Source organism: Coregonus lavaretus (assembly GCF_964263955.1).
Source record: "Coregonus lavaretus genome assembly, chromosome: 5".
Lineage (NCBI taxonomy): Eukaryota > Metazoa > Chordata > Actinopteri > Salmoniformes > Salmonidae > Coregonus > Coregonus lavaretus.
Window position 1 is genome coordinate 67864409 of NC_139992.1, and position 16993 is coordinate 67881401.

General features: G+C 41.0%; 1 protein-coding gene across 1 annotated transcript; it reads left to right on the top strand.

The window, feature by feature from the left end:
* The first annotated feature begins 12511 nt into the window (after positions 1-12511).
* On the top strand, positions 12512-16270 carry LOC311130124 (plasma membrane ascorbate-dependent reductase CYBRD1-like). Its single transcript, XM_084162808.1, has 4 exons — positions 12512-12702; positions 13498-13706; positions 13986-14140; positions 14249-16270. Exons 1-4 carry the CDS (start codon positions 12516-12518, stop codon positions 14532-14534), a joined length of 837 nt encoding a protein of 278 aa, XP_084018934.1. The 5' UTR covers positions 12512-12515; the 3' UTR covers positions 14535-16270.
* The last annotated feature ends 723 nt before the right edge of the window (positions 16271-16993 follow it).

Sequence of the window (16993 nt, forward strand, 5' to 3'; positions counted from 1 at the left end):
TAGTTGGCTGTACCTGCACCAAAACACCATTATTGTTCCTTCATAGCTTGTTCTCAATCTTTTCACATTGGGAGCCAATTTGTTTTCAGCACTTTTATTTCCATGACTGATCAAAACTCGTTCTCATGGCTTTCTGATCCCTCTGCAACAGACATATGGTGCGCAATAAAATCACAGTATCGAATCGCAATACGTATAGAATCATGAGACTCGCAATGCTGATGCATATATCTTATCGTGAGGTTCCTGGCAATTCCCAGCCCAAGTTCATTTGCCACAACAAATCTCTTCGCTAGCAAACGCGATGTCTTCTCCAAAACGGCAATGTGTCTCCAGCAATGTTAACTTTTTTGACGTTCTATGGCATCTCCACTTTCCAAGCATATATGACCACATGTAATATTTTGGTAAGTGATGCAAATAGTGAACTATGTAGGGCCAGGATGTAAAATATATGTAGCTGCAGCAATTTCTCTTATCTGATATGGTAAGTAATGGGGCTTAATTTATAGCTCCCTAAGAGTTTGACGAACGGGTCCGTGCACGCGATTCCAGATATCTTTACCTCTGAATAAACTGCCTTTATTATACCATATCCACCCTGTCCAAAGTCTCTACTTGGTCTCAGTTCTCCAGTAAACTTGTGATTATCAACACTAACCTCATCGTTGTGGCGGCGGACAGCTAGCCTGTATCCCTCATCAAGTTGAGTGGCAATGTTATTTTTCCGTTCGTACCAATTTTTGGAAAATCCTCGGGTGTAGGACTTTCCGCCTTTAGTAGAAACCTGTTGAATTATTAAATTTGGTCTGGGAGGTCCTAATTGTTTCGTTGCCAATTTATCTTCATTTGTTCGCCGACAAAAAGGAACTTCTTTCAAAGACACAATCCGCTCTTTTCTCAGTTACGTTCATGGTTACGTTACGTTACGTATGACGAAAGCGCGTAAGTGCAAGCCCTCAGACACCCATAGAGATTGTATTGAAGGCTCTGAAATTTGAAAAAAATAGATTTTACATTAGAGGCTATGAGAGACTTCTGGGCGATTTTCAACCTGACTGAAATCGCCCCAAAAGGGGGGGGAGCCATTTGAAGCACGACTTTAGCCTGATTCGACATTTAGTGGCAGTGTGGCACTGTGGCAGATCAGACGTATAGATTACAACACTGATAACTACTGTTGCCGTGATATAATTGATTAGAAAAAAAATCCCTTCCTTTTCCCGTTTGGCAGTGCGTCGCCCATATCGCCCTATTGAACAGGCCGCCCCTGTTTAGGACATATGAAGGAAGTCTCTCAATTTCATAATTTACTGAATAACAGTGTTGTAAATGTTTTATATTTTAAGAAGAGCTGTGAATTAAGGGCCTGATCTGTTTGTGTGTCTGTTGTGAACAACAGTGTGAGCAACTTCAAAATAAAAATCCCCTATTGAAACTGATGCAAACTGATAGAAATAGTGAAAACATGACCAAATTGGATTAGATAATGCTAAACAAGGTTGGAATGTTTTTATATAAAATCAACAAATATTAAATATATATATTTTAAAATAAAAATCAGTTAATCACACTGTGGATGTATTTGAATTCAGAATTGCATTGGGGGCATACTTATATGCACTGTACAGCCTAATTTATGGATTGTGCACCTATGAAATGGGGTACAGCCTACTCAGTGACACTCACAGAACACAACTGTGAAGAGTTTACACAAATATTAGCCTCTTAGCTCTTATTGCGGCATTTGCGGGTCTTGAAACCACTGAAACGAGCAACATTAAACTCACCAGTTAGCTTAATGTTGCTCATTTCAGTGGTTTCAAGGTCCCGCAATAAGAGCTAAGACGCTAATATTTGTGTAAACTCTACATAGTTGTGTTCTGTGAGTGTCACTGAGTAGGTAACGATTAAAACCGGGTGCCAATTGAATTCGGCCATTCCTCCATCCCATGCTAAATCTTCCTTGAAGTAGAATACCCATCTCAAAACAAAAATTATCCACACAAAACCGACGGACACAGCAGCGGACAGAGCAAACAGGAATTGCTTGAAATTCTTCATCGCCAACACTGGATTAACGGAGGAAGTGACTTGAGGTGATGTCTCAAACTAGAGGAATTTCAAGAGGTTACTCGGGGGGATGGGTCATAAATCATGATTTTCCAATAACTGGTCTGCAAGTCTGCAAATGTTTTCAAATACCAAAGTTGTGTAACCTCCTTTGTTACAAAAGGGCCAGACAGACACATAGCAGTTGTGCACAACATTAGAGTGAGCAATAATAGAGGAATCAGCAGTTCTCCTTCAAAATAAAAGTCCCCCATTGAAACTGATGCAAAAATGATGGAATCATGCCACAATTGGACAAGATAATGCTAAACAAGGTTGGAATATTTTTATAAAAATTAAACAAAAGACAATTAGTTAATTTGAAAAATCTGAAATCGCACTGTGGATGTATTTGAAGTCAGAATTGCATTGGGGGCATATTTATACTCTGAACAAAAATATAAAACGCAATATGCAACAATTTTAAAGATTTTACTGAGTTACAGTTCATATAAGGAAATCAGTCAATTGAAATAAATTCATTACGCCCTAATCTATGGATTTCACATGACTGGGAATACAGATATGCATCTGTTGGTCACAGATACCTTTTTAAAAAGGTAGGGGCGTGGATCAGAAATCCAGTCAGTATGTGGTGTGACCACTATTTGCCTCATGCAGCGTGACACATCTCCTTCGCATAGAATTGATCAGGCTGTTAATTGCGGCCTGTGGTATGTTGTCCCACTCCTCCTCAATGGCTGTGCGAAGTTGCTGGATATTTTTTGTTTTGTTAATTTTACCAGGGAACACATATTGAGATCTAGGTCTCTTTTTCAAATGTGCCCTGCACAATACAACACAAATAAGTCAGGAAGTGGTGCCGGAGAAGATGGCTGCCGTTTTACAGCCCTCTAACCAATTGTACTATTATGTGTGTTTTTTCGCGTTATTTGTAATTTATTCTGTACATAATGTTTCTGCCACAGTCTCTTATGACCAAAAAGAGCTTCTGGATATCAGGACAGCGATTACTCACCTCGTATTGGACTACATTTTTTCTTCAACGAGTCGGACGCGAAGGATATCCTACAGACACCCGACAAGGCCCAAATCCCCGTCATTCGCATGAGAAAGAGACAGAGATATCGTGGACGTAGGTCGGGGTGCCTTGTAAGGATCCGACGGCGAGCGAGTAAACTGCCTCTTCCATCAATCCTATTAGCCAATGTTCAATAATTTGAAAACAAATTGGACGACCTAAGATTAAGGTTATCCTACCAACAGGACATTAAAAACTGTAATATCTTATGTTTCACAGTCGTGGCTGAACGACGACATGGACAACATACAGCTGGCGGGATATACGCTACATCGGCAGGATAGAACGGCTGACTCCGGTAAGACAAGGGGTGGCGGTCTGTGTATATTTGTAAACAACAGCAGGTGCATAAAATCTAATACTAAGGAAGTCTCGAGGTTTTGCTCGCCTGAGGTAGAGTATCTCATGATAAGCTGTAGACCACACTATTTACCAAGACACTTTTTATCTATATTTTTCATAGCTGTCTATCTACCACCACAAACCAATGCTGCCATTAAGATTGCAATCAATGAGCTGTATAAGCCATAAGTAAACAGGAAAACACTCATCCAGAGGCAGCGCTCCTAGTGGCCGGGGACTTTAATGCAGGGATACTTAAATCTGTTCTACCTAATTTCTACCAGCATGTTAAATGTCCTTTACTCCACACACAGAGACGCATACAAAGCTCTCCCTCACCCTCCATTTGGCAAATCTGACCATAACTCTATCCTCCTGATTCCTGCTTATAAGCAAAAACTAAAGCAGGAAGCACCAGTGACTCGGTTAATAAAAAAGTGGTCAGATGACGCAGATGCTAAGCTACAGGACTGTTTTGCTAGCACAGACTGGAATATGTTCCGGGATTCTTCAGATAGCATTGAGGAGTACACCACATCAGTCACTGGCTTCATCAATAAGTGCATCGATGACATCATCCCCACAGTGACCGTACGTACCCCAACCAGAAGCCATGGATTACAGGCAACATCTGCACTGAGCTAAAGGGTAGAGCTGCCGCTTTCAAGGAGCGGGACTCTAACCTGGACGCTAATATGAAATCCCGCTATGCCCTCCGACGAACCATCAAACAAGCAAAGAGTCAATACAGGACTAAGATTGAATCGTACTACACCGGCTCTGATACTTGTCGGATATGGCAGGGCTTGAAAACTATTACAGACTACAAAGGGAAGCACAGCCGCAAGCTGCCCAGTGACACAAGCCTACCAGACAAGCTAAATCACTTCTATGCTCGCTTCGAGGCAAGCAACACTGAAGCATGCATGAGAGCACCAGGTGTTCCGGATGACTATGTGATCACGCTCTCCGTAGCCGATGTGAGTAAGACTTTTAAGCAGGTCAACATTCACAAGGCCGCAGGGCCAGACGGATTACCAGGACGTGTACTCCGAGCATGTGCTGACCATCTGGCAAGTGTTTTCACTGACATTTTCAACATGTCCCTGACGGAGTCTGTAATACCAACATGTTTCAAGCAGACCACCATAGTCCCTGTGCCCAAGGACACTAAGATAACCTGCCTAAATGACTACCGACCCGTAGCACTCACGTCTGTAGCCATGAAGTGCTTTGAAAGGCTGGTCATGGCTCACATCAACACCATTATCCCAGAAACCCTAGACCCACTCCAATTTCCATACCGCCCCAACAGATCCACATATGATGCAATCTCTTTTGCACTCCACACTGTCCTTTCCCACCTGGACAAGAGGAACACCTACGTGAGAATGCTATTCATTGACTACAGCTCAGCGTTCAACACCCTAGTGGCCTTAAAGCTCATCACTAAGCTAAGGATCCTGGGACTAAACACATCCCTCTGCAACTGGATCCTGGACTTCCTGACGGGCCGCCCCCAGGTGGTAAGGGTAGGTTACAACACATCTGCCACGCTGATCCTCAACACGGGGGCCCCTCAGGGGTGCGACTACGATGAGAGCCTATAGGGAGGAGGTCAGAGACCTGGCCGTGTGGTGCCAGGATAACAACCTCTCCCTCAACGTGATCAAGACAAAGGAGATGATTGTGGACTACAGGGAAAAAAAAGAGGACTGAGCACGCCCCCATTCTCATCAACGGGGCTGTAGTGGAACAGGTTGAGAGCTTCAAGTTCCTAGGTGTCCACATCACCAACAAACTATCATGGTCCAAACACACCAAGACAGTCGTGAAGAGGGCACAACAAAGCATATTCCCCCTCAGGAGACTGAAAAGATTTGGCATGGGTCCTCAGATCCTCAAAAAGTTCTACAGCTGCACCGTTGAGAGCATCCTGACTGGTTGCATCACCGCCTGGTATGGCAACTGCTCGGCCTCCGACCGCAAGGCACTACAGAGGGTAGTGCGTACGGCCCAGTACATCACTGGGGCCAAGCTTCCTGCCATCCAGGACCTCTATACCAGGTGGTGTCATAGGAAGGCCCTCAAAATTGTCAAAGACTCCAGCCACCCTAGTCATAGACTGTTCTCTCTGCTACCGCACGGCAAACGGTACCGGAGTGCCAAGTCTAGGTCCAAAAGGCTTCTCAACAGCTTCTACCACCAAGCCATAATCCCCTGTAGCTCAGTTGGTAGAGCATGGTGCTTGCAACGCCAGGGTTGTGGGTTCGTTTCCCACGGGGGGCCAGTATGAAAATGTATGCATTCACTAACTGTAAGTCGCTCTGGATAAGATCGTCTGCTAAATGACTAAAATGTAAAATAAGACTCCTGAACAGCTAATCATGGCTACCCGGACTATTTGCACTAAAATGTGATTTGATTTGATTTTTATACACAACATATACATATACTGTATATACACACACATTAAAATGGGTCATGGGAAGCACAAGTAAAACATCACAAATCACCTAGAAAAACAGTTAAATTTCTCCACAAATAAGACCCCTGTCAATATTCTAAACTGCCCGAACGGCACCAGAACATTATGATTAAATGTATTTTGAATTTTGTTCCAGAAATATGGTGCTTTAAAACTAAAAACAGATTTACCTAGCTTGGTGGAGACCCTAGAAACGTCAAGAGTTAACCAATCCTGTGAACGGGTTAGGCAACTCAGGTGTCTATACTTCAACAGCAAAGTTAGATAAAATAGAAGTTTATGAAGTAGGGCCTTGGAAACAAAAAGATAGTAATGTAGAGATCTACGGGTCTTTAGCGAAGTCCAGCCAACCTTTTGATACAGGATGCAGTGATGAGTATCAAAACTGTCACCTGTAACAAAATGAAAAGCACTATGGTAGATGGTTTAAGAGTAGTAGCAGCTGCACTTTAATAAATAATATCACCATAATCAAGAACAAATAAAAAGGTTGACTAAATAATCTGCTTCCTACTGCTTAGAGAAAGGCACGATCTGTTTCTGTAGAAAAAGCCAACTTAAAATCTTAGCTTCTTAACCAGCTCATCTATACATTTTTTAAACGTCAAATCCATATCAATCCAGATGCCTAAGTATTTACAGTTGAAGTCGGAAGTTTACATACACTTAGGTTGGAGTCATTAAAACTTGTTTTTCAACCACTCCACACATTCTTGTTAACAAACTATAGTTTTGGCAAGTCGGTTAGGACATCTACTTTGTGCATGACACAAGTAATTTTTCCAACAATTGTTTACAGACAGATTATTTCACTTATAATTCCCTGCATCACAATTCCAGAAGTTTACATACACTAAACTGACTGTGCCTTTAAACAGCTAGGAAAATTCCATACAATTATGTCATAGCTTTAGAAGCTTCTGATAGGCTAATTGACATAATTTGAATCAATTGGAGGTGTACCTGTGGATGTATTTCAAGGCCTACCTTCAAACTCAGTGCCTCTTTGCTTGACATCATGGGAAAATCAAAAGAAATCAGCCAAGACCTCAGAAAAAAAATGGTACACCTCCACAAGTCTGGTTCATCCTTGGGAGCAATTTCAAAACGCCTGAAGGTACCACGTTCATCCGTACAAACAATAGTATGCAAGTAAAAACACCATGGGACCACACAGCCGTCATACCGCTCATGAAGGAGACGCGTTCTGTCTCCTAGAGATGAACATACTTTGGTGCGAAAAGTGCAAATCAATCCCAGAACAACAGCAATGGTCCTTGTGAAGATGCTGGAGGAAACAGGTACAAAAGTATCTATATCCACAGTAAAACGAGTCCTATATCGACATAACCTGAAAGGCCGCTCAGCAAGGAAGAAGCCACTGCTCCAATACCGCCATAAAAAAGGCAGACTACGGTTTGCAACTGCACATGGGGACAAAGATCATACTTTTTGGAGAAATGTCCTCTGGTCTGATGAAACAAAAATAGAACTGTTTGGCCATAATGACCAACCGTGAAGCATGGGGGTGGCAGCATCATGCTGTGGGGGTGCTTTGCTGCAGGAGGGACTGGTGCACTTCAAAAAATAGATGGCATCATGAGGAAGGAAAATGATGTGGATATATTGAAGCAACATCTAAAGACATCAGTCAGGAAGTTAAAGCTTGGTCTTCCAAATGGACAATGACCCCAAGCATACTTCCAAAGTTGTGTCAAAATGGCTTAAGGACAACAAAGTCAAGTTATTGGAGTGGCCATCACAAAGCCCTGACCTCAATCCTATAGAAAATTTGCGGGCAGAACTGAAAAAGCGTATGCGAGCAAGGAGGCCTACAAATCTGACTCAGTTACACCAGCTCTGCCAGGAGGAATGGACCAACATTCACCCAACTTATTGTGGGAAGCTTGTGGAAGCGTACCCGAAACGTTTGACCCAAGTTAAACAATTTAAAGGCAATGCTACCAAATACTAATTGAGTGTATGTAAACTTCTGACCCACTGGGAATGTGATAAAAGAAATAAAAGCTGAAATATATCATTCTCTCTACTATTATTCTGACATTTCACATTCTTAAAATAAAGTGGTGATCATAACTGACCTAAGACAATTTGTACTAGGATTAAATGTCAGGAATTGTGAAAAACTGAGTTTAAATGTATTTGGCTAAGGTGTATGTAAACTTCCAACTTCAACTGTATGTGCGGGAACACGTTCAATTGGAGAACAATCTAATGAGTGAACATGTAGTTAATCTGAAACATTCTTGCGAGAGTTTAAAAACAACATGTATTTCGTTTTGCCCGTGTTAAGCACAAGTTTTAAATCAGCAAGGGATTCCTGACTGTAGTTTTGACACAGCCATATCAACAGTCGGGGCAATAGCATACATAATAGTATCAGCCGCATATAAATTAAGTTTTTTTTTTACAGAATGACCAATGGTGTTTATATGAATAGTGAAGAGAACAGGTCCCAAAATTGACCTCTGTTTATGCACTTCAAGAAATTCAGACGTAACCCCATCAATCATGATGGCCTGGGTTCTTTCACTAAGATAATCATGAAACCATGAATAGGCGTCAGTGTGCAGGCCTATCGAAGACAACTTATTCAATAAAATAGCTTGATCAACAGTATAAAAAGTTTTTGACAGGTCGGCAAACAAAGCAGCCCATTTCATTTCAGTGTCGAAAGCATTGACAAGATCATTAACAACTAAAGTGGTTGCCATAATAGTGCTATGCTTAAACCCAGATTGGTTTACATTCAAAATACATTTCTCAGATAAAAAATACCAAAGTTGTACATTTACCAAGGATTCAAGAATCTTAGCTAGACAAGGAAGCCTTGAAATGGGGCGATAATTATTAAGATCACTACTATCCCCGCCCTTATGGAGTGACAGCACAAGAGCCGATTGCCGTACTTTTGGAATATTTCCTGATTACAATGCTAAATAAAAAATGTGGGTTATTGAGCCAACAATGATGGGTGCTGCACTCTTAAGCAGACCGGGATCTAATTGGTTGGCCCCTGTGGATTTCTTGTTGTCTATTGCTAGCAAAGCATCCAGGACTTTTTTTGTAAATAGCCTAAAAGAAAAGCTTTGACTATAATTTCTCTGATCATTCAGCAAGTTTCCCCTATCAGCATCCAGCCCAGTATCATTGTGAATAGGCTTAAACATTATTTCAAAGAGATAGCCTGCTGAAATAAAATGGTGATTAAATGCATCAATGATGGCATTTTTGTCCGTAATGAGGCCAGTGTCTGAATTAATTTGTCGTGGCTGAGAGGAGGAAGTAGAACTCTTCAGGGATTTGACAGTTTTCCAGAATTTAGCTGGGTTCCCATTACAATCCAAAAGAGTGGTTACATAATAATCAGATTTAGCTTTTCTTATTTGTCTTACACAATGATTCCATAGTTGCTTAAAAGCTTGCCAGTACGGGCCTAAGCCTGTCTTCCTGGCCTTGACCCAAGCATCATCTATTTTATGAATTACTTCTGATAATTCCGGAGTGAACCAGGCATTCAACCTACCTTTAACCCATAGTTTTTTGAAGGGAGCATGATTATCCACAATAGTATTGAAGACGGAAAGCTAAATCAGGTTCAGGGATAGCTGAAATACAATCAAAATAAAGATCATGTAAAAAAGCCTGTTCACTGAAGTTTTTTAAGTTCCTATTTTTGATGACACAAGGCTTAGATTTTTGTATTCTCACATCTCTAACACAAACAACTGGGCAATGGTCACTAATGGCCTGGGGCGAAGACACCAGTAGAAACATATTTTTGGATGTGGATATTGGCGGGAACTGGAACACGCTATCGTACACGTCGATCCAGAGCATCCCAAACATGCTCAATGGGTGACATGTCTGCAGGACATGGAAGAACTGGGACATTTTCTGCTTCCAGGAATTGTGTACAGATCCTTGCGACATGGGGCTGTGCATTATCATGCTGAAACCTGAGGTGATGGCGGCAGATGAATGGCACGACATTCCTCAGGATCTCGTCACGGTATTTCTGTGCATTCAAATTTCCATCGATAAAATGCAATTGTGTTCGTTGTCTGTAGCTTATGCCTGCCTGCCTGCCCATACCATAACCCCACCACTTCCATGGGGTACACTGTTCACAACGTTGACATCAGCAAACCGCTCGCCCACACAACGACATGCACGCTGTCTTCCATCTGCCCGTTACAGTTGAAACCGGGATTTATCTGTGAAGAGCACACTTCTCCAGCGTTCCAGTGGCCATCGACGATGAGCATTTACCCACTGAAGTCAGTTACAACGCCGAACTGCAGTCAGTTCAAGACCCTGGTGAGGACGACGAGCAAGCAGATGAGCTTCCCCGAGACGTTTCTGACAGTTTGTGCAGAAATTCTTCGGTTGTGCAAACCCCCAGTTTCATCAGCAGTCCAGGTGGCTGGTCTCAGACGGTGAAGAAGCTGGATGTGGAGGTCCTGGCCTGGCGTGGTTACATGTGGTCTGCGATTGTGAGTCCGGTTGGACGTACTGCCAAATTCACTAAAACAACGTTGGATTAAGGTAGAGAAATGAACATTAATTTATCTGGCAACAGCTCTGGTGGACATTACTGCAGTCGGCATTGCACGCTCCCTCAAAACTTGAGACATCTGTGGCATTGTGTTGTGTGACAAAACTGCACATGTTAGAGTGGCCCCAGCACAAGGTGCACCTGTGTAAATTTCATGCTGTTTAATTAGCTTCTTGATATGCCACATCTGTCAGGTGGATGGATTATCTTGGCAATTGAGAAATGTGAATGCTCACTAACAGGGACGTAAACAAATCTGTAGACAAAATTTGAGAGAAATAAGCTTTTTGTGCGTATGGACAATTTCTGGGATCTTTTATTTCAGCTCATGAAACACAGGACCAACAATTTACATGTTGCGTTTATATTTTCGTTCAGTATATATATATATATATATATAATTTTTATTTTTATTTTTATTTATTTTTTACTGGTGAGCTTAATGTTGCTCATTTCAGTGGTTTCAGAGTCCCGCAATAAGAGCTAAGATGCTAATATGTGTGTTAACTCTTCACAGTTGTGTTCTGTGGGTGTCACTGAGTAGGCTGAATCCCCATTTCATGGGTGCACAATCCATAGGTTAGGCTGTACAGTGCAATATGAATGTCCAACACACCATAGACTGACTGGAAAGGTGATTTCCCACAATCAAAGTCCTGTGATAAGAGCTAAGACGCTAATATTTGTGTAAACTCTACATAGTTGTGTTCTGTGAGTGTCACTTCTGTAGGCTGATACGCCATTTCATGGGTTCACAATCCATAGGTTAGGCTGTACAGTGCAAATAAGTATGCCCCCAATGCAATTCTCAATTCAAATACATCCACAGTTCGATTTCAACAGATGTTTTATTTTTGGGGGGTCAAATTAACTAATAATTGTCTTTTATTGATTTTGTATAAAAACATTCCAACCTTGTTTAGCATTATCTAGTCCAATTGTGGCATAATTCAATTTTTATTCGTTTTAATCTATTTCAATTCGGGACATATTTTGAACAGCAAATGGTGATTCTTCTATTGGTTCTCATGCTAATGTTGTGCACAACACACCGGTGATCTGTTTTATAACTGCTGTGTCTGTAACCTGGTCTCAGAGCATTTCGTATCATTCTTTACATAAATACTTCACATTCCATTTAGTATGATATGTTACATTTCGTATGGTATGTATTAATTTGTGAATGTCCATAATCATTTTCATATGATATGTTACGAATGACAATTCGTATTATATGTTACGAATTTGCAAAATATGTTACAAATTTGCAAAAACGTACGTTAAGGAATTTGCAAAACGTATATGTTACGAATTCCAATTTGTTGTGGCTAATGTTAGCTAGGTGGCTAACGATAACGTTAGCTAGCTGGCTAATGTTAGCTAAACTAGGGGTTAGGGTTAAGGTTAGGAGTTAGGTTAAAGGGTTAAGGTTAGGGTTAGCTAAAAGGGTTAAGGTTAGGGTTAGGGAAAAGTTAGCTAACATGCTAAATAGTTCCAAAGTAGCTAAAACGTAGTAAGAAGTTGAAAGTTGCTAATTAGCTAAAATGCTAAAGTTGTCTGTGATGAGATTCAAACATGCAGCCTTTGGGTTATTATACATTCGTGTTATACGCCCACCCCTTCCACCCCGACCAATCATCATCCTTTCATTTTTGCCTTAAGTAACCTTCTGTCTTACATAACCATACCAAAAGTAACATATCATACTAATTTGAGTGTCCCGGATTGACCGATTACTATGTTACCTCTAGTCTATGAGACCAGTCTGTTCTGTATGGCCCTTTTGTAACAACGGAGTTTACAAAACTTTGGTATTTGAAAACATTAGCAGATTTGTTATTGGAAAATCATGACTCATGACCCCCCCTTCCCTCCCCTCAAGTAACCACTTGAAATTCCTCTAGTTTGAGACTACACCTCAAATCACTTCCTCCATTAATCCAGTGTTGGCGATGGAGAATTTCAAGCAGTTCCTGTTCGCTCTGTCCGCCGCAGTGACCGTTGGTTTTGTCTCGATAATTTTTGTTTTGAGATGGGTATTCTACTTCAAGGAAGGTTTAGCATGGGATGGAGGACTGGCCGAATTCAATTGGCACCCGGTTTTAATCGTTACCGGGTTCATTTTTATGCAGGGAATTGGTGAGAAGTTTGTGTCTGTTTATTGCTCTCTCTAGTACAGAATTCAGCTAGATCTGAAGCGATTGAGTTTGGCCGAGACAGTCTAAATTTTAAAAAAGTTATTTTGATCTGAAAGTTATTTCAACAAGCAGTTTGCAACCTGGAATATTTTTCTCACAAGATTCCGAAGTAACCCAAAGAAAAAGGCTACACTGTATCTATTCACTGTCAGGATACTATTATTGAAAGAAAGATGCATTGTTTTCTAAACCAGTCACTGTTTCAGTTGTTGGCTTTATTTTCATCAGTTTTGTTGTAGACAAATGTTAGAGCACTATCTATGCTAATGTTGCCCTGATGCATTTCTGAGTAAAACAAGACCCTTTGATTCTTTACAAAAGTTTAAGTTAACGAGTTGTACTCAGTTTTGCTACCAACATTCCAGACCATTTGCATTCTTCCACTTGAAGTAGGCTACCTCCCTGAGTGTCCTTGAGTGTAGCCTGATTAACTTAAATGACACAGTAACTTTGATTGGTATTTGCCTTTGATTACATTCGTTAAAAATTAACTACTATTAGCCTACACCACTTAAACTAAACTAAATGAAAACTATATAATGCGATGAAGGTCTTATTTTATGTGTAGAAGTAGGCCTACTTCATAGTGATGTCAAAAACAGGATGTTACAACATCTGGTATGTATAGCAAGAATTGCTAATCTCAGAGTATTATTCTCATTCAATCACTTTGGATTTAATGCATTTTGATGATTAAACATCAGTTGAATAAGTAGGCTATTTTTGTCTGTTTCAGCCATTGTCGTGTATAGGTTGCCATGGACCTGGAAGTGCAGTAAGTTAATGATGAAGTTTATTCATGCTGGCTTAAACATACTGGCCTTCATTTTCGCTGCCATATCTTTGGTAGCAGTATTTGACTTCCACAACTCACAAAACATCCCCAACATGTACAGCCTGCATAGCTGGGTGGGGCTAGCAGCTGTGATACTTTATTCACTACAGGTAAGCGCACCAAAATATATTGGGTAGCCTATTATGATGCTGTAGAAATGTCCTTAATGAATGCTTCATTATATTGATTATATTATTATAAAGCTTTGTCATAAACCATCATTCTTATTGATTTTTTTCTAACTATTTAACTACAGCTCTATGCATGGACACGTGTGTAGGCTGTTTATGAAGTACATTTTATGGCACAGTAAGACCGGTATAGCCCATTCCATTCTTCATTACAGTGCTTGACAGAGTTTCCTGATGTTTCCCTCTTTTACTGAGCAGCTTGTCCTGGGAGTGTGTATATACCTGATACCCATCACCCCAATATACCTGAGAGCAGCATTTATGCCCCTGCACATCTACAGTGGCCTGTTCATCTTTGCCAGTGTCATAGCCACTGCACTTATGGGCATCACAGAGAAGCTCATTTTTGGCATGTAAGTTTTATAACACAGGAAATATGGGACATACACTAAACTTTGGTACTGAGAGACCCCATTTTATAAACATATTACATCTATAGATAACTCTTCTTTGTCTCTCAGGAAAGATCCCAAATACAAGGACTCTCCCCCAGAGGCCACCTTTGTGAATGTACTGGGAGTACTGATAGTTATTTTTGGAGGAATCATCCTCTGGATCGCTACTCACCCCTCTTGGAAACGCCCCAGTGAGCAGGTCCTGCGCTCCCTGCCTACTAATGGGGGTGGGTCAGCTGGCACCAAAGTGGGCACTGCCCTGTCTCAACAAACTGACCCGATTGACCCCAAAGGCAATGGAGATGCCAGGAGAAGGAGCTGTAAATTGGAGGACTCAGGACAGGTCAACTGAGTAACATGAAAACCAACTGCTGGTTCTGTCTGTCTGTTGATGCTTTAAAAAGTTGCATTTATCTACTGGCATTCCCTCAGCAAATGTAAGCCTTTGTCCCAAATAGCACCTTGAGGAATTGTTCCCAACAGTTCCAGAATGTTGATTTTTAAACTGTTTTTTTATTTGATGTTATTGAATGTAATGGACAATGATTTGATAAAGAATTTAACTAGCCTAATGAAGATTAGACAAATAATCATAAAATATACTGAACAAAAATATAAACACAGCATGCAACAATTTCAAAGATTATACGGAGTTACAGTTCATATAAGGAAATCAGTCAATTGAAATAAATTCATTAGGCCCTAATCTATGGATTTCACATGACTGGGAATACAGATATGCATCTGTTGGTCAGAGATACCTTCAAAAAAAAAGTAGGGCCGTGGATCAGAAAACCAGTCAGTATCTGGTGTGATCACCATTTGCCTCATGCAGCGTGACACATCTCCTTTGCATAGAGTTGACCAGGCTGTTCGTTGTGGCCTGTGGAAGGTTGTCCCACTCCTCTTTAATGGCTGTTTATTTATTTATTTATTTGACCTTTATTTAACCAGGTAGGCCAGTTGAGAACAAGTTCTCATTTACAACTGCGACCTGGCTGTGCGAAGTTGCTGGATATTGGCGGGAACTGGAACACACTGTCGTACACTTCGATCCAGAGCATCCCAAACATGCTCAATGGGTGACATGTCTAGTGAGTATGCAGGCCATGGAAGAACTGGGACATTTTCAGCTTCCAGAAATTGTGTACAGATCCTTGCGACATGGGGCTGTGCATTATCATGCTGAAACATGAGGTGATGGCGGTGGAAGAATGGCACGACAATGGGCCTCAGGATCTTGTCACGGTGTCTCTGTGCATTCAAATTGCCATCAATAAAATGCAATTGTGTTTGTTATCCATAGCTTATGCCTGCCCATACCATAATCCCACCGACACCACGGGGCAGTCTGTTCACAACGTTGACATCAGCAAACCGCTCACCCACACAACGCCATAAATGTGGTCTGTGGTTGTGAGGCCGGTTGGACAGCTCTGGTGGACATTCCTGCAGTCAGCATACCAATTGCACGCTCCCTCAAAACATGAGACAGCTGTGGCATTGTGTTGTGACAAAACTGCACATTTTAGAGTGGGCTTTTATTGTCCCCATCACAAGGTGCACCTGTGTAATGATCATGCTGTTTAATCAGCTTCTTGATATGCCACACCTGTCAGGTGGATGGATTATCTTGGCAAAGGAGAAATTCTGACTAACAGGGATGTAAACAAAATTGTGCACAAAATGTGCGTGTAATATGCTTTTTGTGCTTTTGGAAAATTTCGGGGAACTTTTATTTCAACTCATGAAACATGGGACTAACACTTTACATGTTGCATTTATATTTTTGTTCAGTATACATATTCCTTACATTTTTGTACCTTTTATAATGATTACATACTGTATTCAATGTTTTTATTTTCATTTACGCAGGATTTACAGAACCAACACATCTTTAGGGAAGGAATCATCATTGATGTGAGGGGTGAATCCATTATAATCCAAATATATGTATTATTACATACAGGTCTACCTAAAGGCAATATAGGCTAACACAAATTTCATCATTACTTTGTTCAATGCACTATGGATTTCATTCAGTGAGGAATTCATGCTTAATAGTATTAAAGCATATTTTACAAATGATTTAGTAAGTTATAACATTACCAGAATGTTTGTAGACATGATAATGTCTATATACATTTTTGTTGCATTATGATCAGTAGCTCTATGTTTTTATATTATCTGTAGGGTCATTAGAATTTCATACCCTCTTGGATCCAAATCATAGTTTTACATGCAGATAAATTGTCAGGACTTGGACATGCACCTCTCCACTAACACTTATCTTCATTAGCCGCAACTGGGATCGTAGTACTTTGAGCAGACAGTGCTCCCTACTGGCGCAGTAAGATCATTGCCAGCAAATCTCTGCTGCTGATATTCATTTGACTGTCGCTCTTCGGCAACCGTAATTCCGCAATCCACATCCGTTGTGTTGGGTCATGGCTAAAAGGGATCCAGCTTCTGTCAAATTAACGTTGGATTGACTTTTCGTAGCAGATTAGGAGAATTAACGTAGCAGGTTAGGGGAATTAGGTTTAGGTTAGGAAAATGGTTAGAGTTAGCAAAAATGCAACAACAAAAAAAACGTGAATTTGACAAAAGATGGATCCATTCTAGCCATGACCGTTGTGTTGGGGTCGTCATTAGTTACCACAGCCACAAAGTCAGAAGGCCCGCCTACTCAACCAATCAGATGAGGGAGTGTGATGACGCGTATGCCGGGTTAAGGTTCGTGGGAAACGACCAATCAGATGAGGGAGTGTGACGCGTATGCCCGACCGGCTTGCAGGGCAGACGAGAGAC